Source organism: Chionomys nivalis, chromosome 3, assembly GCF_950005125.1.
Source record: "Chionomys nivalis chromosome 3, mChiNiv1.1, whole genome shotgun sequence".
Taxonomy (NCBI): Eukaryota; Metazoa; Chordata; class Mammalia; order Rodentia; family Cricetidae; genus Chionomys; species Chionomys nivalis.
The window spans coordinates 123453937-123479505 of NC_080088.1; the positions used below are offsets into that span (position 1 = coordinate 123453937).

The 25569-nt window shown below is 50.5% G+C and overlaps 2 protein-coding genes across 2 annotated transcripts; one reads left to right on the top strand and one right to left on the bottom strand.

The window, feature by feature from the left end:
* Positions 1–3208: 3208 nt before the first annotated feature.
* Positions 3209–15379, bottom strand: Crybb1 (crystallin beta B1). Its single transcript, XM_057765327.1, has 6 exons — positions 15329–15379; positions 13803–13987; positions 11867–11985; positions 8527–8659; positions 5118–5260; positions 3209–3434 (listed from the first exon to the last, which is right to left on the bottom strand). The coding sequence occupies exons 2-6, from the start codon at positions 13974–13976 to the stop codon at positions 3251–3253; spliced, it is 753 nt and encodes a 250-aa protein (XP_057621310.1). The 5' UTR covers positions 13977–13987; positions 15329–15379; the 3' UTR covers positions 3209–3250.
* Positions 15305–23972, top strand: Cryba4 (crystallin beta A4). Its single transcript, XM_057765329.1, has 6 exons — positions 15305–15316; positions 19388–19438; positions 20073–20191; positions 21575–21716; positions 22519–22661; positions 23825–23972. The coding sequence occupies exons 2-6, from the start codon at positions 19400–19402 to the stop codon at positions 23970–23972; spliced, it is 591 nt and encodes a 196-aa protein (XP_057621312.1). The 5' UTR covers positions 15305–15316; positions 19388–19399.
* The last annotated feature ends 1597 nt before the right edge of the window (positions 23973–25569 follow it).

Consider the following 25569-nt stretch of genomic DNA (forward strand, 5'->3'; position numbering starts at 1 on the left):
ACTGAGCTGAGAACAACTAGGAAGGAGTTTTAGGATTAATCAGGCTGGTAAATTCCTGGTCTTTCTCCCTGCTTCCCCACCTCGCACTTTCTCTCTCTCCCTCTGTCCCTTCCCTTACCCCCTTTTTCTCTCTTTCTCTCCCTCTGTCCCTTCCCTTACCCCCTTTTTCTCTCTCTCTCCCTCTGTCCTTTCCCCTCATTTCCTTCTCTCTCTCTCTCTCTCTCTCTCTCTCTCTCTGTCCCTCCCCCCACCACTGTTTCCCTGTCCTCCTGTCCCCATTCCCCCTCCCCAAGGATCTCATGTAGCCCAGGATGACTCCAGCTCCCTACATTGCAGAAGACATCCTTGATTACCTGATCCTCCTGCCTCCACCTCCCAAGTGTTGTGATTATAGGTATGTGGTACCACACCCAGTATTTTCTGGGCTAGGATCAAACCCAGGGATCTGAGCAGGCAAGGTGAATGGCTAACAACTGAGCTTCAGCTCCAGCTTCTCTGTTTGTCTTTTCTAGGACTCATCAGATGGACACAAGCAAAAGAAAACTGTCATGTAAGAAGACCAAAATTGTTCTTTCAACAAGCATAAAATGAAAACTCTGAGTGACCAGATAGCGGTTGAGTTGGTGTCCATGGAAGTCAACTTTCCCTTTGTGGAAATATGAGACCATGGTGCATCACGCTACCAGCAGGACCTTGGAGCTAAGCAACTGGCAAGGTTAAGTTTGTGCGGCTCATGACTATAGGGCTTTGCTCTGCTACAGCTTTAAACCCTCAACTCAGGAGCTGGTGGCAGGAGGGTCAAAAGTTAAAGAATTATCCTTGGCTACACAATAAGTTCAAGGCCTGCTTGGACTATAATATCAGAAAGAAAACCATGGGAGCCCAGGGTAGTGAGGAAAAGGAGAGGGAGAAAGAGAAAGAGAGATATAGAATGATGGCAGGAATTGACAGCTCCAGGTAGGGAATCCATGGAAGACTGGTGATGTATGTAGCCTCAGAACCTCGAGTCTGAGGGACAGTGAGGCTATTGATTGGCAGAGAGAAGATCCAGAATGAATCCATTCATGGGACACATCCCAGGGCCCAGCAGAAGGACAGACCAAATACTTGTGCCTCTGGATCATCCCAGGAATCCTGGTCCACAAACAAGCCTGTCTTCTTGCGCAAGATACTGGCCACATTGTGTGGTAAGAGGGGGAAGAGGCAGGATGTAGGTGTCAAAGCACTAGACCCAAGGAAGGCTAGGCAATATGGCACCTCTGCTTTGAAACCCCAGAAAGCCCAGAGTGAGGTGTTAGGAGGCCCCACCTACTTTATCACTTTCATCTCCTGCCCACTTACCCTCCCAACCTGTCCCCACTTCTGCCCACACAACCCCTAAGCTACTGCCCCCACCCAGGATGCTTTGCTCCCTCTACCACAAGCTCTCTGCACCTGTGCTTGTACTCATGGTGCTGCAAAGCTGCCGGACACAGCTGTGCAAGCTGGCCACCACACAGGGTGTTGCTTCCACGCTGCAGACATCACAGGCATCTACCAGCAGTCTCTAGCAGGTGGCAGGAAGATGCATCTGTTTCCTTTTAATCACCTATACGTCGGCACCATCTGGGCCAGCAGGGCTCTGCTGTTTGCTCTGCCTAGAATATAGCCTTCCGTATGCTTCACACTTCATGAAGCTGTCTTCGGCTCCATCACTTGAGCCTCTTCTCTTGGAAGATATCCATAGCAACACCCTTTTCACCACATCCGGCTGACGTCAGTCAATGCTAACTGTTGATAACAGGAGTCAATAATGCTTATAGAGATTTCCGGAAAACATGGTTCTGGGTGGACATGAGGGCTGAATTGATTACTCAAAAGTAGTGCTCCTTTCAACCTTCATTGTTTAAACAGGAACATTAAGAAAAAATTCAGTTGGTTTGTGCTTTTCTTCAACACTTGCTAATGAGCGACTGACTCATGTCAAGGGCAAGTGAGCTAGAGTCAGGGAGACTGTGGCTGTGCTGGACATAACACACAGCCCTTTTTACACTGCGTTTGCTCTCTTCGTGAGACTGCCTTCTGTCTATAGTATCTGAGGTTGAGTTTCTGCTTCCTGGAGTGCTATAATAATGTTTTATTTACAAATCCACGAGTCTATTGAATGTTCCAAGCGCAAATGCACTCAGATCATCTATCTGCAAGTCAAGCAGAAAGTCACCTGGGGAGGATGAGAGTTTGATGGGCAGTCCCTGAAGCCAGATCACCTGAACTGGAGTGCAGTCACTCACTGTGGGGACTTGGGCAAGTATGTTCCCATCTCTGGGTCTGCTATCCTTCACACGTTCAACTGGAAGGATTATAACGTGAATCTAAAGTAGGCTGAAAGCTACAGGGAGATGTGTGTGATGACTCTAGCAGCCAGGCGCAGTGGTATACCCGGAGATCTCAGCACTTCCGAGGTTGAGGTGGGAGGACCCCAAGGTCAAGGTCAGCCTGGGCCACGTAGCAAGACCTTGTCCTTAAAACTTATGTGTATATATGTACATATACATATGTATATATACACATAAGTATATATATATATGCACATACACACATATTATTCTGTGTACATGAGTGTTTCGGCTGCATGAATGTTTGTGCATCACAAGCATCCCTGGGGTTTGTGGAAGCCAGAAGAGGGCAACAGATACCTGAGGACTGAAGCTATAGCTGTTTGTGAGCCACCATGTGGGTGTTGGACATTGAACCCAGGTCCTCTGGAAGTGCAGCCAGTGCTCTTAACCACTAAGCCATCTCAAGATCCTCTAGACCTTGTCTTAATAAATAATAAAATAAACAAACAAGCAAATAGGTTGGGGGTGTTGCTTAGTTGGTAGAACTCTTGCCTAGCATGTGCAAAGTCCCGTGTTCAATCCCAGGTGGCATAGTAGCTCACACCTCTAAGGAGAAGGCAGCTCTGAAATTTAAGGGTATCTTCCACTACACAAGGGGTGCAGAAATCCAAGGTCATACTTGATTATACAGGAAACTTGAAGCCAGCTTGGGACATAAGACCTGCTCCCTCCCTCAAAAAAAAAAAGATCTTTGAAGAGATTTCTGTATTTATGATTGATTGTTCTAGTTGTTACTACAAATAGATGTCGCAGGTGGACACACACTATTCACAGACCCAAGGCTATTTCGGCTGTAGGAACTTTTTATTAGCAGGGGGAGAAGGGACAGTTTGAGGCAGGGAGGGCTGCAGCGGGGAGGGGTGCAGCTTGACTCACTTGGGAGGCTCTGCGGCCAGCACCGGGAAGCAGCCCTCATGATGCCACTGGCGGTCCCGCAAGCGACGCACAGCCTGCATCTGTGGCTGAAAGGCGCCCCACTCATTCCAGTGTCGGAAGTCACCAGGCTCCAGCAGATACTGATAGCCGCGGTAGCCTGGGTACTGGTAGCCGACCCATCTGGGAAGAGAGTGGGAAAGGTGTAGAGACAGCCAGGGTCCTCTCTCTTCCCCAACCTCTCTCTTGTTACCCATCTTACAGCTAGTGTCCCAGGAGAGTCCACACACCTGCCTGGCTTGGCCTTTCCTGCCCCATGCCCTGGGAAATGGCCTTCCCATTTCCGGTAGGCCTCAGTAGATTCTCCTCTGAAAAGTGGGCACTGTCACTTGGCTGCTGTTTTGAGTACGCTTGGGGACCAGATGAAATGAATGCCCCCACTCTAGGCAGTAAGTCCACACCCACGGGTCCGGGAAGGACAGAATTCAATACATGAATCTTGAGCTCCCAGGTGATGAGGACAAGGCATCATGATCCATGTCTCCAAACCTGAGTGGCCCTTCATATGTGGGGGTCTCTCTGGCTACTGTAAGCACTGTCCAGTGTCAGATAAATAACCTAGAGTCAAACTCAGAACCTGAGCCCTGTGGGCCTCAGTTTACTCTCTGGGAGTGGTGATGGCGGTGATGCCTCTCTCTCTCTGTTTCTGATGGGGATTCATTTCTTCTGATGGCTGAGTGCAGCAGAAAGGCTCCCTCACCAAAGAAAGGGGCAGTCAGTGATTCACTCCACGATCGGTCCTTGCCTGAACACAAGCCAGGTCTTTCCAAGCCCTTCTCTGACCCATTGCTTGTCCTTGGCTGGTTTCTGTAGAGGAAGAGCCAGATCCCGCCCTGTTCCTTCCACACTGCTACAAGCGGATGGCCAAGGCTGAACCATGTCCTCACTGTACAGAGCATACTGGTGTCTCTAGTGCTGGGCAGAGGAAACCCCTCTAAGCAGAGAGTGGCCTCAATCCAAGCCTTCCCTCTGTGTGCCCAGCACGTGGCAGGCTCTCAAACAAGACTCAGAATTCTGAGAGGAATGGATGAAGTTCACGGCAGAAGGAAAAGGGGACTAGGAAAAGGCCACCATCCTGGAAGCACCATAGAAAGGCAAAAAGGACACTCATCCACAAGGACCGTGACTAGAGACAAGGCCGCTGACTCTCCCTAGGTTCTTGAAGAAGTAGGGTAAAGGGCTCTGCTTGGGAACCTCAGATGCCAGGAATTCGGGTGGATGAGGAAGCCTCAACCACGCATTGTGCAGCCGGCAGCACTCAGGTGAAGATGGGGCGCTATCTCACCCAGGGACCTCTGCTGGAACTACCCTCTGTCCCCATCAGTTCTGGCCAGGGCCACATTACTCCTGAGCAGCTGAGAGTCTCTCCACTGTGGGCTATAGTACTTAGATGGAGGTGGAACTTGTCACGTGCCACAGAAACATGTCATCTGTTGGCAGAACCCCAGGACCCAGTCCGTCCTTGAAGACTGTGTGTGTGCGTGCGTGCATATCTATCTATATGTGACTGTGTGTGTCTGTGTGTCTGTATATATCTATGTGTGGGTCTCTACGTGTATGTGACTGGGTGTGTATATGTGTGTCTGTGTGTATTAGTGTATGTCTCTATGCATGTGTCTGTATGCGTGTGTGTGTTTGTATATATATCTGTACGTGTGTGTCTGTGTGTGAATCTGTATATGTGTTTGTGTGTTTATGGGGGGTGGTTACGAGGTCTTTCCCAGGGACCTGATGTGACATTTCACCTCTGGCGGCCTTAGCCTCTCTCTCTGCACTTGCTATGAGGTCCAGGACCTGGTTGCTTACGTGCCACCGGAGACCGTCACGCTGCCCACACGGTCACAGAAGCCATATACCCAGAGGCTGGGCACGTCATCCTCTTGGATCTCCATGGTGTTGCCCTTGAAGTTGGCTCCTTCAAACAGGCAGATCTTGTGCTCCTGGGAGTCCTGGGGAGGCCAAGACCAGTCAGAAATGGAAGCTGGGATGGGTAGAAGAAAGGGGTGAGGACTTGCCCAATGTGGACCCTCCTTTCTGGGAAGAGAGGATAATGGTTTCTACATCTCAGGTGCCCAAGGATAAAATGGAATCATCCACACAGGCTTAAGTTCTTATGGGGAAATGTGTGGCATCACCTTGCAGCAACACAGAGGCCCAGAGAGGGCAAACATATTGGTTTACAGCACACAGCCAGCAAGGGATAGCACCTTCCAGAGAAGTATCATCCCCAATTCCCAGCAGTCTCTGAGGTATTGGGAAGCCCCTTTCAATGTTACTTTATATGAATTCTAATCAAGTGAGCTACAATGAACCGTGATTGAGGAAGGACAGACAGATGGAGTGTGGATCTGCATTTGAGCCCGAACTGTGGTCCTTATGCCCAACACCTTGGGCATTTCACTCTGTCCTGCAGGCCTCAGTGTGTTCTCCTTTAGGGTGTGTTTGCTGCCACTTCACCCCTGGGACTGTGGGTAAGAGACTTCGTGGTTGAATGATAGACCTGGCAGAGACTGAGGTGCACCCTTGAATGCCAGCATAGAAGAGTTCTGGCTGGAACTGGTGTTCTTTTGGTTGTTGATTTTGCTTTTTGTTTTGAGTGCTGGCCATGGAATCCTGGTCCTGCTACATGCTAGGCAAGTGCTTTGCTACTGAGCCCCAGGACCAGCCCCAGTGAGTTTTAAGAGGTGAAGTGCCATGGGGATGTGCAGCCAGCAGGGCGGAGCAAGGCCCAGCCTATTGCTGACAAGCTGTGCAGTGTGAAGAACTTCATTTTCTATGTTTGGGCCTCGGATTCCTTATTGTTACAATTAGTGTTGCAATGGCTTCTGCCTACTAGAGCTACTTTACAAATTCCACAAAAGGAAGAGGAAGCACCAAATATCCAACAGGTGCTCGTTAAAGGGGTGTTTCATTCAACATTGTCACCTAGCAACGGGGGGGGGGGGGCAGAGCACAAGCACATCCTTCTGTGAGACACACTTACATGGAGGACTGTAAGTGAAATAAGTCAGTTAGCTCTCCCAGAGGGAAGAGCAGTGGACCAAGGGAGGAGTTAAAGGAGAAGGGAAATTTAAGAGGGATTGTGTAGGTCAAGTAGAAGTACGAGAGCTGGAGAGGGAAGTAGGGCAGAGGTTACAATGAGTGGAAGAGAAGGCATAGACAGCAAACATCCTTGAAAGAGGATGTGTGGTGTGAGGTAGGGATGGGGACACAGGAGACAAGGTCGCTACTTAATCAATTCCAGTGACTATTACCTATAACTATTGCCATCTTGAGGACCTTGAGGAGGGTCCAGTCTGTGGCTCCCTATTGCAATGCAGGTGAGACCTCATGGTGCCCCATAAAGCCCTGTGGGACCCCACCTTGCAGTCTCACCCTGTGCCCCCACCTCCGGCCACTCCTGCTGCAGTCAGGTGAGAGTGTGTAATTTATTCAGCTAGTCTGACCCTGCTGCAGGACTCTGACCTCACTGACCCCTGGATTGCTTTCCCTAGAGCTGTCCTTGGGCAACTCAGCTAGTTTTCAAGCACCCTGGCTGCCCTGCTTACTGCCAGGCCTAGTCTCCCTGCTTACCAACCTACCCCAAGCAGCACAGACCAAGGTTTCTGGTTAGTGATGGGCTTCCAGGGCCTGGGGTGGAGTTGGCAGAGTCAGGCCACCCCAAACTGTCTAATAGGGTCTCGACTATGTATCTCTGGCTGGCCTGGGATTTACTTTGTGACCAGGTAGGCTGTAAACTCTCAGATATCTGCTGCCTCTGGCTCCCTGAGTGCTGGGTTAAAGGTGTACGCCACTACATTTGATCCCAAAGGTCAGGTTTGATTTGGGAAATAACTCTTTAATTTCATGAAAGTGGGATGAAAGGGAGGCGGGGACCCAAGAGTGATGTGCATGGGGTATGCTAGGTGCTCAGGAGAGGGACAATCACAGAGACACAGATGACAAATCAGACAACTAGACCACTTCCCTAAGTGTAAAAGATTGCCTGGGGTGGGGCTGAGGTGAAGGAAAGGGGCTAGTGCCCCCAGCTGCACCAGATTCGGATCTAATTTATCTGGGGGTGAGGATGAGTGGTAAGAGTTTTAAATTTTTCTAATGTATTTTATCTAAACATCTATGTCTAAAATATAACCATAATTTTAATGTTAATGTATCACGAGAGCATGATCTTTTATGCTCATGAGAATGGCATGGTGGTGTATGTAAAACCAGGAGAGTGTGATGGCTCATCTCCATCCAGACCAGATCAATTTCACAGGCTCAGCAACTACTGAGGATTTGATTGTGGTGCAGCACACCTCTAACCCCGGGAGAAATTGAAGCCTGGGCTACAAATGGCTAGTGCCTACTCTATCAAATAGCAACTTCGAGAGCAGTGGTTCTCAACCTTCCTAACGCTGAGACCCTTTAGTACAGTTCTCGTGTGTAGTGACCCCAACCATAAAATTATTCTTGGTGCCACTTCATAACCGTAATTTTGCTACTATCATGAGTCGTAATGTAAATGTTTTTGGAGATAGAGTTTAGGCAAAGGGGTTGTGACCACAGGTTGAGAACCATTGCTCTCGTGGTAACTTAATTGGGACTGTCCTAGTTGAGCATGCGTCTCAACTGCACCCATTACACAGATGGGCATACAAGGCCTTCTAGGGTTTGAAGCTAAGCTCTGCATTCTTACAGTGTGCTCTGTGAAGACTGAATTCCAGCCTGGGATTCTCAGCGTGCTGAGAGCACTCTGGCTGCGTAACTCACAGTGATGCATTAGTAACGCCTGATAGTTCTGGGTGAGCCTTCATGAACACGCTTTCTTCAAAGACATTTCCCACCTCAAGAGGTGAGAATCAGCACCATCTGAGCCAGGCATGCATGAGTAAGAAGTAATTGGCTCATGACTCATAATCAATTCATAATTCTAGAACAACCACGCACCATGCAAGGCTATCTTCATTATCTAGATTCATCTCCTTTACACCAATCTAAACATCACTAAGTTAATTCAGCATTAATTGTCACAACTGTCTTTCCCAAAGTCCCTTTCTCAGTCACTTCGCAACTTTCTTCTTTTTTATTTTTGCAACAGGGTCTCGCTTGTAACCAAGGCTAGATCTGAACTCATAATCCTACTGCCTCCACCTCCCCTGTGCTGGGACCATGGGCCTGTTTCACCGTGCTTCCCTGCTCACCATAGACCGCTGTCCCAGTCCCAGCCACTCACCATCCTGATGGGCCGGAAGGACATGAGCCGGTCACTGCGATAACTGCTGCTCCAGGTGTCCCAGCGGGGGTACTCACCCTTCTCCAGGACAAACATCTCCCCACGGAAGGCAGATTGCTCAAAGGCCACCCAGCTGAACACAAGAAGGAAGAGAGACAGAGACGGGAAGGTTAACACATCAGCAAGTTCCCTCACCAGCACAGAGGTCCAGGCACTGTGAACATCCCAAGTGGGTCCAATGGGTCTGGGCTTTATTCTGTGCTAAACTCCTTCTTTCCTAAGTGCCTTCCCCCTCCCAGGCTTCATCACTTCATCTACAGTAGCATTTTCTGGAGTTGGCAAAGGATTAAATGAGACACTATTTATAATTATCTGAGCAAATTATTTTAGCCAATATGGGATTCACACAGACTTTAAATGCTATAAGGACCTGGGGCCAACTAACTTACTACGAAAGATTTTCTTTTAATCTCACTAATAACTGGGAGGAAGTCACTGCTTGATGCTAATGTGATTCTGATGCCTACTGGTCACTTCTTTCCAGTCCTTCAGGCCAGGGTATGAAGTGCTACTTTGGGTTCAAAGCAAGGCTTCTTACAGGTACCCGTGCCTTACAACAGAACTAGGTTTTAAATTGCTAGGATAGTGTAAGCTTGTGTTCAAAGAACTGTTTAAAATATAACACAGGAGTTGGGCAGGGTGATGCAGCCTGCAATTCCAGCACAAGGGAAAAGCAGCAAGATCATGATATCTGTGGCCAGCCTGGGCTACATAGTGAGACCCTGTCTCCAAACAATGAAATCAAAGGAAGCAAATGTGAGTAGTCCCCGAAGTCCAGATAGGAGAGAAAAAATAATTCCCATTTGCTGAGAACTAGCCTGGCAGTCAGGAGGCCTACAACTAGGGTGGGTGGTGCAGAAGCGGAGCGTGACAGTGAGTCTCGGGCACCTGGTGAACTCTCATGACATGACGGCACATGTGAAGGATCTTTCACAAAGGATAAATTGGACATTTTTCACTGTGATCTGATTAGGAGGATTAGGGCAAAGATTATGGGGGAAGGGATGACCCTCAGTTTATGTGTGTGGAATTCTAAGGGACCAAGAGAGAACCAGTGGAACACCGTGTCATCTTCCTGAGGGCTACTGGGACCTTCTCACCAGAAAGATGGCAATGAGGAGACACCCCACGAGCCTCAGGATATTGTCTGAGAGATGAACCAACCACATTAAAGTGACAGGAAGAAAGATGTGAACTTGTCCTCAAAGAACACACAGACTGGAGAAGAAGAGGAAAATGTGGCTGGCTGGCTCACTGGAATTATGGATAGAAGGGTAAATGTATGTATGTATGTATGTATGTATGTATGTATGTATGTATATGTGTAGGGGGTTATGGAGATAAATGAATATATGGATGAATGTGTGGGTTGATGGGTGGATGAATAAAGTGGATCGGCAGATGAATGAATAGGTGTATGAGTAGAGGGATGAGTAGGTGGATTGGTGAGGACAGGAAGATCAGTGTGTAGATGGCTGGATAGTTGGATGAATGAACAAATAGGTGATATAGGGATGGAAGATGGATAAAAGGGAATGGATGGATACTAGACTGATGGATTGGCCTATGGATGGATGTGCAGATGAACAGGTGACACATGTGGTGGACAGAATGTGTAGATGGGGAGGGAACCTCAGAAACTGGTGACACACAGAGACTCTGGGAAATGACAGACTTGAGTTCTAATCCCAGTTCATCATTGACTTATTCACCATGTGATTTGGAGCAGTCACGGATGATGGTTAAACATCAGTAAAAGAGAAGAAGTGACTGCATGCACGTCCCTGAAAAGTTTGAGCATCTGAAACTAGGGAACTCATGGAGCAGACTCAACATGAAACTCATACAGGAATATTGTCTATGACTAGCGAGGAGGAAGCTACTGCTTATATAAAGACGAGGCAGGTGTGGTCTAGTCACCTGCTCCTCTCCCTCCACCTTCCTCTGTCCTCTTTGGATAGCCCATGAGGACTCAGTCAGCAGTGAGAAATGCCAAGTAAGTGTCCCAGTGCTCATTCTCATTGCCTATGACTCATCTGAGCCACAAGCAAGAAAAGGAGGGCAGGAATCAAATGGAGCTTCAGCCCTGAGAGGTGGTGCCCAAACATGGTGTTGGGTTTTAGGCTGAGATTTCCCAGGTAATGTCTCTCTCCTCCTTCCCCTGCTCATCTCCTCTTCATCCTTTTCTTCCCACACACCTGCTGATCCTGACAGAGCCCTTGCCCCTGGATCTCAGGCCCACATCTTTCCCTTTGGGGTACGACCCCTGAACAACAACAATAGAGGAAAAAAAGGACATGGGTACAGCCGTCTCTCCTTTTGAGGAGAAATACTCTGTCTTTGAGTCATCAGCATCCCAAACATTCTGAAACCTCAAGGTGGCCACATCCAGCAGTTTCTGTCCCAGATGGGCTTAGGGAATGGGTGGGACTGTCTTGGGGTTGACCACACCAGGAATGGAGTGGGCGCGAGAGGCATGAGTGGCCCCGAAAACAGAACATAGACCACAGAGTGCTGCTGAGACCCACAGGGAAGTAGATGGCCATCACTGTCGTCTGCCATGCTTGGATGTCTACAGATTGTGTCTCAGAATCATTCTTCCTCTTATTGTTTCAGCTTCAAGGAAGCAGGCTTGGAGACAGGACAAGATACAGGAAGGAGTGAGCATTGGAACCCAAGTAGGTCCGATCTCAATCTGACCTTGAACTCAAGCTGGTCCTTCCTTTTGTGCTGTGGGCAGCTTGAGATGCTTTAAACACTGACTGGCCATTCCCCTTGGGGATTTCATGGTGGAAAAACGATAGCAGAGATGACAATGGAGATAACCCAGGAGAGATAGTTTTCTGCTTCTGAGAAGTGGGAGTAAAATCCAACAGCCTGTGACAGATGTGGATGCTGCCACTCAGCATGGGCGACCTCACCCATTGACTAAGCCCTACAGAGCCAAGGTCTCCCTTTCTGTTGACTGGGGAGTAGGATAGCCCTTTCTCAGACAACTTGGGTCTGTTATAGGTGACATGCCATGCACCTGCTTTTTACACTACAGATGTTTGGGAGAGGGGATGTCTGGGGACATGTGGTTCCTCCCAAGGTAGCCTTACAATGCCAGGTCATCTCTGAGTCTCAGTTTCCTCAACTGTCAATGAGGGAGCGCCCTACCCCTCCCCCCAGGTGTGCAGAGAAGCTGGGGAAAGACCAAGGGGTGACTACTACTCAGGCACTCGCCAGGCAAATGTAACTGTTTTGTGGTAGAGAGTGTCCCTCCCCATCCAGCACTCACGGTCCTGAGATGACGATCAGGCTGCGCACTCGGTCAAAACCACGATCCCCCAGGTTCAAGCACTCCCCGGAGAATTCAACCCGACGGCCCTGAAAGTTTTCCTGCTCGAAGACGACCAGCTGTCAAGAGAAGTGCCCCCATGACCGGGGAAGATTGAGGGGTGACCTGGCTCCATGATCCTGACCTCCAAATGAACAAATCTGATAGATGAGGGGCTCAGATCTAACAACTCCTGAAGGGCTTGTGTCAATCATTGTCAGGATGCCATGAGCCTCAGTTTGTGAATGAGCCTGCTCCCTGTCTTCCCACCACTGGACTCAAGGTCAGTACCATGGTCAGGTGCAGAAATGGGGACCAGTGTCTCCCATTCGAGGTCTCCCTATGTAGCCTAGATTACCTGGAATTTATTCTGTAATCTGGGCTAGCCTTAAACTTGGGATCCTCTGGCCTCCACCACCAAGTAGTGGGACTAATTGTGTGTGTGCCACCAGGCCCAGCTCTTCTAGTTTCTTCTCTGCGTTATTTCTCAGCCAGGCATGACCTCTTCACCAGGAGTCACCCAACTTGGATCTTCCACTTCCTAACTCATATTCCAGGCTACATACATGGCCCTGACCCTGTTCTAGGTGCAGAACCCACTTTCACCGAGAAACCTTCTTGAATTGCTCCTGCTCTACACTGGGCAGGAACCAAATGCCTTCCACTGTGGTACCCCTCATAGCCAGGTACAACTCTGGGAAGTCACCACTGCTTCTGGGTCTCCCTCCTTCCCCTCCTCCTCCACCTTCTCTTCTTCCTCCTCTTCCTTTTCTTTTCCCAACCTCTCCCTTCAAAGAGCTCCTTCTGGGCAGGGCAGATATGAGCTGTTTCCTTATTTGTGGACCCAAATATAGGTAATACTCACTCACCCCTCATTCGTCTCTGCGGCTCCCATCTGGATTTTTGCACATTTTCTGCCTCAACAGCAACATTACCATTCAGTGATGTCAATGCACCTATCTGGCACCAGGTGCAGGTGGCAGATACTTAAAGTTGTGGAGATTATGGTAGGGATAGTGTTCTAAGGGACCCTTAGGGCCAGATATAGGGTTTCCATCAAATCTTAGCTTATATATGGATTGTGGGTTTGCAGATAGGTGCATGCTACCTTGTCAAAAAGTAAATTTAATGATTAAATGCAGTGACATAAATCAAAACCAACCACATCCAGGCCAGATGTGAGTCATAAACCAAGTGTGGCCAGGGCTCTACCTGAGAGTAAAGCCACCATAAATCAAACCCCAAGGACAGAGAGTCTGGCTCTCCAGGAGCCCTGCAACTTGGACCTAGGGGAAGAATTTCCAGGAAAATCAGAGGTCAGCCTGGTGGCCTGGTGGCTCTCCTGGGATGAGTGGTCCCTGCCACCAAACACACTACCCTCTGGTTTCTGGCTTTGCCAACCACTAAGCTCCTATGTACAGTCTGGTCTGGCAGCAGGCATCTTGCAGCAGGAGGACCACTTAAGACTTCAGGGAATTCCCTTTTCTTCCAGGCATGTGGAACCCTTGAGGTTCTCGGATTGTCTGGGAGGGAGAGGCTACGGAGGATGGAGAGCAGGCCAGGGAGGATGGAGAACAGGCCAGGGAGGATGGAGAACAGGTCAGGGAGGATGGAGAACAGGCCAGGGAGGATGGAGAACAGGCCAGGAAGGATGGAGACCAGGCCAGGGAAGATGGAGAACAGGTCAGGGAGGATGGAGAGCAGAACAAGGAGGATGGAGAGCAGGCCAGAGAGGACAGAAAGCAAAAAGAGTCAGAGGAAAGAGAGGATAGGGAGGCAGAGACTCAGAAACACGGAAGGGAGAGAAGATCTGCAAAGGAGAGAGAATGAGGAGGGAGGGGAGGAGGGATGAGGAGAGTGTGGATTGTAAAGCCTCCCCCGCCAACCCTGTCCTTACCTTGTAGCTCCCAGGAGGCAGGTCCCCTGCTTTGGTGCTGGGCCTGGGCACAGAAGCTGGGCCAGGGGCCAGGCCAGGGGCTGGGGCTGGCCCTGTGGTTGGGCCCCCCTTCCCCTTGCCATCAGGCCCTGGGTTCACTGCCATGGTAGCCACAGCCTTAGCAGCCTGAGACATGGTTCCTGATGCTGCAAAGAAAAATAAATCTTTGGGTTGAATGATTTGGGGGCGGCAATCCCAAGAGGCCTCTACCCTTATGCTTCTCACCCTGTGTTGACAAGACTCCTTCACAGACATTGACTCCCCCTGGGAAACAGACACCCTGAAGCTGTCCTTCTCCTAGGCTATGTCCTTCCTTCAAGCCCCACACTCTGCTACTCTTTTCCTTGGTCCCTTGTGCTTGTTTACTATCACATGTGTTTGTAGCAGGCTTTGCCACACCAGCTGCGTGACAGCCACACTCAGGAGTGTTTCATCAAATACAGTAATGAATGCCTCACACCCACCTTAACTGTGGGCTGGAGGGGGGGGGGTTCTGGATCTCCTGTTACAATCTAGCTAGAGTAAAAGTGCCCTGCCATCCACAGGGCAGTCGCCACCATCCATAGGGCAGTCGCCTCCCTCCTCAGCCAGCAGATGGACAGGCGCCTGGGTTACTAAATGCAACGTTGTAAACCCTTCTATCTAGGACAGCTTGCTTGGCTCTCTGCTAGAGGCATGAGAGCTGCTCAGCCAACATCTGTTCAGAAACTCAGTGTAAGTGGGTGTCCTAAGCCTCTCCCAACCATCCACCCCTGGCATCCTCTGAGGGCAGATGTGGGTGTGCAAACATCAGCCTGGTACTTGGGTTTGGGAGGTACAAGAGGAGGGAGTAGTGTGCTTCCAGCACTCTCCACCAGAACTGTGACTTGTGACCTCAGCTCTTCTGGTCCCTCAAGAAACAGACTTCTTGGCACGGGACATACCTGATTGCACTATCCCCTGGATTCTGCTGATAATTTACAAACCACTGGAGTACTGGGGCCCAGAGCAAACTCCTTTGGTCTAGCTGGGTTCCCAACATCTTCTCTCTAACTGGGCGAGCGCACACATCCCAGCCTTCCGCAGGAGGACTGGTTGCTCAGTTGCCCACACATCTGAGCCACATCTGGGGCTCTCAACCACCCTCAACCTCGTCTCTGTCCTCAGAGGCCCCTCCTTGCCCAGCATTGTGTTCATTCTCCCTGCCCCTCCAATCTGCCTCTGGCAGAATACTTTTTATCATTGCTTGTCTCTCTTCCTCTCTTCCTCTATTTCTGTTTTGTTGTTTTGAGAGAGGGTCCCTCTCTGTAGCCCAGGCTAGTTTCCAATTCTCAGCATCTTTCTGCCTTGAGTGCGGGCTAGACAAGTATGCACGGGGAACAGCTCTGGTTTTTGCTTCCTCCCAGCGTCTGTCCAGTTCTTCATCATACTCTCTCTCTATTTTCACCCTTCTTCCCTTTATTTCCACCTTCCCCCAGTTCTCTGGCAGTGTGGCAGTCCCCTCTTACCTGAGTTGGAGGCAGGCGGGTGCTGTGGGTGCCTCAGGGCCGACCCCCCATTTTATAACCTGGCAGACACTAGGGTCTATAGTGTGCAGTACAAAGAGGTAGCTGGCTCAGCAAGCCTGGACAGGCTCCAGGGCTGGCTCTGCCCGGTACTGCACAGGCTAGCACTTTCCATTGTGAGCCTGGAACACAGCGAAACCCTGGCCCCAACCCTCTTCTGACTCCAGTGTCCATTACCCTGACTGGAGAAGGCCCAGGCCGCCCTGCTGGCTGCCAGCCCAGGGTAGGGAAGCAGCACCAGGTAGGAGACAAGCTGAATTAGAATCCTGCCTCAGGGCCAAACACAGCACGGCTTCAGAAGTCTCCATCTACAGGTACAGGTGACATGCCTCCCTGTGGGATGCTACGCAGAACTGAAGAGAACACTGAGTTTGAACATGCTCTATCAAGACAGAAGGGCTCTCAGTTCACAGCCCCATTCCTGAGCACTTCTGTGTGTTTGCAGCCTCTGGCCTTGTGATTGGCTCGGAAGCAAGCCGCCCCACCCTGGCTCTTACTGCACCGGCTTCTTAGTTGTGAAAGGCTGGGTGCAGAGGTCAGTACTGGCCAGAGGAGGCAGGCAGGCTCTGACCTGCATGCTTCATCTCAGGCCATCTGACCTTGGCACTGACTGAGGTCTGCCTGACATCCTGTTTCTAGTGTGGTGGCATGGGCTGGATCTCAGGTTCAAGGCGAGGTCCTTCCTAACTGCCCATCAGCCTCCAGGGACTAAACCCAGGACTGCTGCCAGGGTGAGGAACACGGAGTCTCTGAGCAATCTCACACCCCCCATGGCTGGGCAAGGGGCCAGCACTTCACACATGGCCTGGGCCCTCACAGGTCCCCGACGGCGTGAGAATAAAATACTGGGTGTGTGTGTGGGAATTCTAGTGTTCACTAGAGGGTTGGGAGACAGGTAATGGACAGCCAAGATGAGGACAGAGATCAAAGGGTGAAGCGTGATAGGCAGGAAGGGAGGTGGAGAAGAAGACAGAAAAGAGAGCTGGAGGGAGCCTGAGGCAAGAGAGAAAGCCGGGTAGCCATGTGTCCTTGTGGGCCAGTGAACTCCAGCAGGTGGAAGGCAGATGGTCCCCCCTTTACCCAAGCAGACGACAGCAGCTTTCACCCTTGTCCACAGTGTGAACTCCAAGTGTACTGAGGCATGTCTTCAGCCCCGGTGGGATAATTCTTCTTCTGAGAAACCCTTCTTCTTTAGGAAGTCCAGGACCCCCATGCAGCCTAGCTCTATCTTGTGGTCACTCTGGCCTGGGACCAGTGCTGGCCCCGCCCCTCTGCCCACGAGTCCCTCTCCCTGCTAACCTCCTCTCTGCCTTTCATCCCAGGCCAAGTCCTTGAAGGGCAAGCTGGGAACACAGGATGGGGCAGCCACTGTGTGTCGGGCCAAGATGCCTGTGGTGGGGGCCACCCACAGATCTGGGCTTCAAGGGCAGGATCTCGGGTAGTTTCGTCCCCCCCTCCCCCGCCAGTGGGCAGCTTGCCAGAGGTTCTGGGAGATGCGGAGCAGCCTCTTTGCTGGGCAGCTCTTCTCTGAGCACTTTGTGACTCTGTTGTCTGCCTTCAGATGAACCATTTATAGACAAGAAAGTGGGGGGCTCCTTTGTCCCCTCCCAGCCCTCTTCCCCATGTGGAATTGGCACCCACACTATCCTTTATTTCATTTTAGTTTATCGAGACAGGGAGTGGCCCAGGCCGACATCAAGTTCTCTGTGTAGCTGAGGTTAGCTTTCCTGCCTCCGCATCCCAAGTGCTGGAATTACAAGTGTGCACCACCACGCAGGGCTGTTCCTTCTAACCTCCCGAGTCCAGACTCTTAGACGCTATGAGCTCCTACTTTGGGGGAACTGTCATTTATAGTGATAAGTACTTCTGCTAGCAAGGATGGCAAAAGTAGCCAAGACACAGACGGCTAACAGCTATCACACCTGTGCTCTCAGGCTAACCATTAACATTAAACATTTTTTATTATGCGTGTGTGTATGTGTGTGTGTGTGTATTCATGTGCGCCCACATGGAGTTCAGTTCTTTCCTTCCATCATGTGATCCTCAGCACTGAAGTAAGGTCATCAGACCCGGTGGTAGGTACCCTTTGAACCATCTCATCAGCCATCAGTCCTCACTTTGCTTTTTGTTTGCTAGTTTTCCAAGACAGGGTTTCTCTGTGTAGCCCTGGTTGTCCTGGAACTCACCCTGTACACCAGGCAGGCCCTGAACTCACAGAGATCAGCCTGCCTCTGCTTCCTGAGTGCTGAAATTAAAGGCGTGCGCCCGGCCCACTTTGTCTTTTTACTTCCATTTGATACATAACGTAAGTGCGGTTCAATTGCATCAGGACCCTTCTCCCAGGTGTGGGGTGCAGGACCAGGCTGCTGATTGTGGAGCCTGCATCCCATTCACCCTTTGCCAAGTCCTGCTTGTGTGACAGCTCTTTTGTCATTGCAGGAAGGAAGAGATGTTGCTGTTTCCTGCTCGTCAGGGAACTCACTCTTTATCTGGTCACCTCACCCAGCAGCAGGGGTGAGTTTTACCACAAGCAGTTCCTGCCATGCTACCCACTCCTCTGACTGCCCTTCTCAGGCTGTCTCAGAGGCAAGGCTCAGGGAGCCACTCGGGTGTTTGTCCGCCATGCACCATGCTTTGCTCTGTGAAGACGTTTGCGGGCTGCAACCCCTTGCTTCTGCATGCACAGACGCTTCCACAGGGCTTGCAGCCGGCACCGGCTCTGGCCCTGACCAACAAAATTTTTTTTTTTAAATTGATTTTATTGGACTATGTATTTTTCTCTGCTCTCCTCACTTCCTCTCCCCTCCCCTTCAACCCTCTCCCATGGTCCCCATACTCCCAATTTACTCAGGAGATCTTGTCTTTTTCTACTTCCCATGTAGTTTAGATCCATGTATGTCTCTTAGTGTCTTCTTTTGTCTAGGTTCTCTGGGATTCTGATCATCACTCTTACTGCCCCCTCTGAAGATTTGTGCTCTGTTTCCTTTGTATTTGCTGTCCAAAGCCTTTGCCTCATGCCCCTGGGGTTTTGCTTAGACTGCCCCTTCTTCCAAGCCACTGTGAAAATCGTCTCTACCCTTTAAATGTGTGGCCTCAAGCCAGAGCCTGATGTCCAGCTGGAGGAGGCAGGGGCATGGGGAATGGTGGGGGAGGGCAGGCACAGCAGTCCTGAGGTCTGGCTTATGTTTGTCCTACCATGCAGACAGACAGAAGGTCACCCACTGTCAAGGTGATGCTGGGCCCCAAGTCTAGTGCTTTCCTAGTCTTAGTCAGGAGTCCCGTGGAACTGGTGGAGGTGGACGGTCTGCTTCGTATCTTCTCTAGCACTGACCCTGGGGCAAACCACTGTTCCCTCCCCACTAAAGCCAGAGCTGCTGACATGTCCATCCTGGGCCTTGGCCAGGACTGGCTTTTGTTTCTACCACTGGCTTGCTGAGTTTGTGTTTGTCCCTCGGGGCCCCTGCCCCTTTCCTGCCTATAAGAGCCTGACCTTGCCTGGTCCTGCCTCTGACATTTGCTCTGGGCCCTTCTTGGTAAGTCTGGGTGGGAGGCAGGAGTGGAGCTGAGATCTCTGATGGCATCGTTTTGGGGATACCATTGATCACCCTAAATGCCATCACAAACCAGGTAGTCTCTGGATGTCCAGACTGCTGCCTGTTACTCTTATTTAAATGTCAAGTTGTTTCCCCCCCGTCATTTTGTGTTCTGTGTGTCCACTATGAGAGCCATACATCAGGCTGGTGCTGCACTTTGTGTGTGTGTGTGTGTGTGTGTGAAATGTGAGGTATTCCACCCACATAGCCATAGCGGCCCCACTGTGATCTGGGGATGGAAGTGAAGATACTCAGATGTGGCTGAGAAGATGCCATTTGCAGATGGGTGGGACGGGAGAAGGGTCACTGCAGTCTAAGAACACCCAGACCCATCTGGATTCTGTCCCTGCTTCAGCTGAGGATGCGCCTGGGAACCAGACAGAAGGTGACTGTGTTCTTCTCTCTGTAGGACCAGGCCAACATGACCCTGCAGTGCACCAAGTCAGCCGGACACTGGCGGGTAGGAAGTGGCCTAGGGAACATGTGTCCTGGGAGGGGAGGGAGGAAGCCAGCTAAGACCCCCAAGTGCAACTTCACGGGGGAGGGGTACCGACTGCCATGCATGCACCCAAGTTTCAGACCAGGGAGTCACACATCTCCTGGTACTCACTGCTGAGTCACGTCACACAATCTTCCTTCTGTATCTCTTTGACCAAGCTTGGCTTTGGAAAGAGAAACTAAAAGCTGGGAGTGATGGCACACACCTGTAATCCTAGCACTGAGGAATTAGAGGTTGGAAGCTTGTGAGTTCAAGGCTAGCCTAGGCCTCATGAGATCATATCTCAAAAAAAAAAAAAAAAAAAAAACCTTTGGAGGAGCCACATGAAAGTCTTCCTTGAAGGTCTTGAGAAAAGGAAACTCTGCACATTCCCACCTGATGTCAGTGGGAGGTGATGGTAGACGGATGTTGTCTGTACTCTGGGCCTGTGCTGTGCAGGACCATGCCATAGTCCACCTTGCTCACCCACCTGACCCCGGGGGCACTTGAGTCTGTGACCTTGGTTGACTTGTTTGGCTCCACCCTGAATCCAGGGTGAGACCCTCAGGGCTTATTGAACCCCGACGCTCACACTTCTCCCTTCTTTCCTGCGCAGATGGTGGTGTGGGATGAAGAGGGCTTCCAGGGCCGACGGCATGAGTTCACAGCTGAGTGTCCCAGTGTGCTGGAGCTTGGCTTTGAGACTGTGCGATCTTTGAAAGTCCTGAGTGGAGCGTGAGTCTGAGGATATTGAGTCAGCATGGGATAGGGGCAGGAAGGGATCTAAGGATGGATGCTAGAACCTATCCACGTTCCCAGATGTACACTTTAATTGTGCCTATGTGTCCCTCCCATGTGCAAGAGAGAATGCAGGGATGTTGAGTCATATTACCCAGGCTGTACACTTCCCACTTGTAAGGGACACCATCATACAGTCCCTGTGATGAGGCATCCCCACGGGATCTGAAGATGTCCCTCCTAGACATAAACTGAAAGTTAGCATTACTTACACCCAGACCCTCAAGACTAGCATCCTGCAGCAGCCCTTGCTACAATGATGGGAAGATTTATAAATCTGCTTAATCTCACTAGCCACACATGGCCGTTGAGGAAGAATTTCAAATGTATATTCTGTGGCTTAAGAGTTGAATTTTAATTTTTACTTAATCTTAAGATCAAATGTAATTAGTGGTATGTGACTCATGTTTATTCCACTGGGTAGAATATCCCAGAAAATTAGGAAGAAGACCAAAAGGAGAGTGGTACTTTCTCTGTCTGACTTAGAGCCCAGGCTTTGTCTGTGGGTACCTCCCAAGGTCACCCTGGTGGTCTATATAGCATCTCACACCATACCGATTGTTCTTTTAGCGTCTGCTCTACTCAGGTTGGGAGACAGGGCTCAGGACAGCTGCCTGTCTAGGGACAGTGTCCTGCAAGCTGCCAGGGGAGGCTGGACAGAAGGAAAAGAGCCTGGATAGATTCAGAGGGTGACACAAAACAAAAGGGATTCATAGAGGGTGGCTTCCGTGCTTCTGCTCAAGGTGAGACCGTGGAAGTCCCTTCTGCCACGGGAAATGAGCAGGAGAAAGAAGCTGTCCCAGAAGCCTCCCTGAGGCGGGAGAAGGAGAAACAGCTCAGGGAAGACACTCCCGACCCCTCAGACTGTCAGTTTCTGTGTCTGACAGGATCACGAGGAAACAATGAAACTGAGCTCAGCCCGTGGCTGACTCCTGTCTACATGATGTGACCTTTGTGGCAATGAATGTGTGAGGACTTCAGAGCACCTGCCTAGGGCAGTCCCTTTCCTGTTGGACACTCGAAGCCAGTGTGATGCTGGCCCTAGGCAGAATTTCCTATATTGGGTTTTGGCAGGGTTTCCCACAGTTGGCATTAGCAAGGTCTAGGCACGATTGCTCTTGGGTAGGGTGACCTGGGTGCTGTTCCAGTGTTGGCTTCCACTTACTGAATGACCCCTGCACCCCCTCCCAAGTTATAAAGTCATAACAACCCAGGTATTGTCAATTGGCCTTAGAGGTCGATCACCCCCTTTAGAGCCCTGATCCAGTTCTCGGGTTGGCAGCTCTTCTTTCTTTCCATTTCTGCCCTGTCTGTCTACAGGTGGGTGGGCTTTGAGCATGCTGGCTTTCAAGGGCAACAGTACGTGCTGGAGAGGGGCGAGTACCCAGCCTGGGATGCCTGGAGTGGCAACACAGCCTACCCTGCTGAGAGGCTTACCTCCTTCCGGCCTGTGGCCTGTGCTGTGAGTCCTACTGCCTGCACCCAAGGTGACCAGAGCCCAGTTCATGGACACTTGGGAAGATGATGTCCAAACTCAAGCTTACATCCATCATCTAGAGAGTGATGTGGTGGTTTCTCTCTTCTGTGACCTTCGGGTTCTGTAATTTGACATAAAGCGATAGTACGCATGCTGTGGCTATACCCCAACACGAAACCTCAGCCTGTAGCAATTTTGGTTATGGTGGGAGCCCTTAAGGTAGGAGCCCTTTTGTGTGGTATTTCCCTCTTTTCATGGTCCGGGGCCCCTGGGAAAGCTGGGTGCCAGGAAAGGCAGGTCCTATGTATTGTCCCCAACTCATCATCTCCTCTCCACTGCGCATTGCTGCTGTTGATGGAGCATGGATGGAGACAGGCGTTGTTCTCCCTTCCCAAAGATGGAAAGGAGATATGGTTGGCTCGATGTTACAGCTGTGGGGAAATGGCACCTCAGAAACACTTGTGTGGTGTACCTGAGCTCAGCCAGCTGGCAAAGGGCAGAAGTCTAACCCAGATATTCATACGTTTCTTATAACACAATACCCTAATTTTCCTGCCTGGTCTCCTGCTATGGGACATTTAGATCAGTTATGGTGGACATCCTTGTAGTTTGTTCTGTCCTTGATCCTTGCTATGAAGGACAGATCTTGCAAAGTTTCCTGTTGCCAGTCTCAGAGCTCTGGACAAAAGGCTGACTTGGGAGACAAAGGCTGAGTGAGGGGTAGCGGCTCCAGTGTGTCCAGTCTGGCGCCTGGCGGTCTGACTGAGCTCTCTGTTACCATCTGTAGAACCACCGTGACTCGAGGCTGACCATCTTTGAGCAGGAGAACTTCCTCGGCAGGAAAGGCGAACTGAGCGATGACTACCCGTCTCTGCAGGCCATGGGCTGGGTCGGCACTGAAGTGGGCTCCTTCAGTGTTCAATCTGGGGCGTAAGTAGACCCTCAGCCCTGGCTGGCAATACGGAGAGATGTGGGGAGGGTTGGGACACGTTCTGTAGAGACTGTGTGCACAGCATGCTAGAGAACATAGAGGCACAGAGGGCACTGCAAGTGACAAGCCGAGCAAGCTGGCTTAGGATGTATGTGAGCCCCTGTGATCAGCTTCAGGCACAGCTGAATCCAGAAGTTGCTGGAATCTGCCTTTCTCACCATCTCACTCCCCGGCTCTATTCTTAAACCAGCTCTTCCCCAATGCAAAGACAGAGGGACTTTGGCCTTACACTCTGCTCCTAGCAGGAGTGATAATATTTGCCTTACTCCGGCTAAATTTCTAGGAAAAGAGCATATTGGCCCAGCTTGGGTCATGTGCTCCCTTCTGAACCAATCACCACGTCCAAATGAATGGGATGCTCTGATTGGATGGCTAGGGTCACATGTTTTTTGAGACTCTTGCTTCAGTTTCCCTGCCTTGACTGGGACTGAGAGGGAGACCTGGTGCGTGTCCAAGGTGCTTGGCTCCCGCAGGCAAGGATGAAGGCGGGAAGCGGAGCTTTTGTTCAGATAGCAAGGAACCAGATTCAGGTTGTGTTTCAATATGGCTGACACTGTTCTCTGCATGATTCTCTGTTCTGGAGAGAGCACAGTGGAGGCTTGGGGAACCCAAGTCAGGAATCCCTGTTGTGAATAACGAACGGCCCGTGTCTTGGAACAACTGTGAGGGAGGGCTGGACAAAAAAAAAAAAAAAAGACTTCCTGTCTATCTCCTTTCCTTCCTCTATGCACAATGTCTGCACGGGGAGACTAGTTCCAGGCCTCCTACACCAGGGCTTACTCTAGGGAAGGCAGCCGCTCATAAAGTAATCTTAAAACTCTTCAGTTTTATCCCTATTACGGAGGGACAACCACGGCTTGGAGGAGACAGGTGGATGGATTGTCTTGAGGGAGACCATACACTGTGACCCTGAAAAGTGGCTGGAAGGGTGTTTTTGCCCCAGGGAACAGCAGCAGTGAGGGAAAGAGAGAGCTCCCGCACACACATGTGTAGTACAGGACCACAAAGCCAACCTGGCTGGTTGGCCTTTTCGATGCATTGCTGCCTGACTTGGTTTGGGCCTCAGAGGCCCTGTGTGGTAGTCATCTCTTCTGTTTCCCAGGTGGGTTTGTTCCCAGTTTCCTGGCTACCGAGGTTTTCAGTACGTGCTGGAGAGTGATCACCACTCGGGTGACTACAAGCACTTCAGGGAGTGGGGCTCCCACGCCCACACCTTCCAGGTGCAGAGTGTGCGCAGGATCCAGCAGTGAGCACTACGCACAGGCACACTGGGGGGGCCTTTGTGAATGACTGAGTGACCGGCTGGAGATGTGGCTGCTCTTGGTTCTGGCTATCCCCAGGCCTCCCCTGTCAGCCAGCCCATGCCCCAGCAGCTCATGAAGTTCAAAGAAATAAAATTAAAAACAAAAGGCTCGGTATCTGTTGTGCTTTTCAATTTTACTTGCCTTCCTGATGCAGCAATCTGTAGCTTTATAAAATTCCGGTTATTTGTCTGGGTTTGAGGTTTATTTTTATCATCCCTTCCTGTGTGTGTGTGTGTGTGTGTGTATGCATACCCACACCTGTGTTTGTGATTGCTGTGTATGCAGAAGAAGGCTTCTATCCCTTGGAACTGGGTTACAGGCGGTTGTGAGGGGCTGGATGTGGCAAATCCTGTTCGCATGCTAGAGCAGCAAGGCCTGCCAGCTGCTGCACCCTCTCTAGCCCTATTGTCTTTTTTACTGATTTATTTATTTATTTTTTTGTCTTTTTTACTGATTTAGACTTTAATTTTTTTCTTTTATTTTATGTGTCTGGGTGTCTTGCCTACACATAGGTCTATGCACACCCGTATGCAATGCCCATAGCGGGCAGAAGAGGGCATCAGGTCCCCAGAGACTGTCTGTGCTGGGACCCGAAGCCGGCTCCTCTGGGAAGAGCCTGGTCAGTGGGCACTCACACACTCTGACAGCAGCTGCAGTCAGACCAGAGAAAGGCTCTTTGCCATCCCTCCGAGCCTGACCCAATGGGTGGCTCTGACACTTCCATGGTGTGAGGCATTTGTTTTTTACAGATCCGTGCCCTTGTCAACAATACACATTCAGAGCTTCCTCAGTTCCCTGCGAGGGAGGGTCCCAGTCAAACCCAGAGCTCCCAGATAAAGCTCATCTTTGCTCCCTTGACTTGGCCTTCCCTTTTCACAGGCTCCCACGCCCACTCGGCATTGTATGGGTTCTGACGATCTGCACTTTGGTCCTCATGCTTTTGTGGCGAGTGCCTAGCAACCGAGTGCTCCACTTTTTGAGAATGTCACTATGCAGCCCAGGTTGCCCTAGGGCCACCATCATCTTGGGTTTTGCTAGGATTTAGTCGTAAAACATTCTGCTTGTTTTCTGTGTGTAAATTACAGGAATTGGACTAAAGTCCCAGGCATGCGAGGCCAGTGGTTTACCACTGAGCTCTAACCCAGCCCCATCTTGCCCTGTCTTGTCTACATCTTCCTCCCCTAAGAATTTTGATAAACCAAGTAAAGCAGTACATGCCTGTTGGGATCAGTCCTCAAGAGACCGAGGCTAGCCTGGATTGTACAGTCAGTGTGAGGCTCAGAGAGATCAGGGAATTTTCTTGAGGCCACCCAGTTTATAAGACCATTTAGCCCTCTGTGGGTCATGCAAAGTTTTGGGGGCATGATGCAGAGATAAAGGAGATCAAATGAGGCTTATAAACAGTAAGGTTGATGGTTTATGTTTTCCCCTAAGAGTTGAGAAAGTCGGGGCTGGAGAGATGGCTCAGAGTTTAAGAGCACTGACTGCTCTTCCAGAGGTCCTGAGTTCAATTCCCAGCAACCACGTGGTGGCTCACAGTCAT

Bases quoted from the DNA above. Each gene is read 5' to 3' on its own strand.
- Crybb1 (XM_057765327.1), bottom strand. From the start codon at position 13,976: ATGTCTCAGGCTGCTAAGGCTGTGGCTACCATGGCAGTGAACCCAGGG. The intron at 8,660-11,866 runs GTGAGTGCTGGA...TCTTGTGTTCAG, and splicing joins CTGATCGTCATCTCAGGACC to CTGGGTGGCCTTTGAGCAAT. The intron at 5,261-8,526 runs GTGAGTGGCTGG...TGGCCTCCCCAG, and splicing joins CCTTCCGGCCCATCAGGATG to GACTCCCAGGAGCACAAGAT.
- Cryba4 (XM_057765329.1), top strand. From the start codon at position 19,400: ATGACCCTGCAGTGCACCAAGTCAGCCGGACACTGGCGG. The intron at 20,192-21,574 runs GTGAGTCTGAGG...GTCTGTCTACAG, and splicing joins TTGAAAGTCCTGAGTGGAGC to GTGGGTGGGCTTTGAGCATG. The intron at 21,717-22,518 runs GTGAGTCCTACT...TACCATCTGTAG, and splicing joins TCCGGCCTGTGGCCTGTGCT to AACCACCGTGACTCGAGGCT.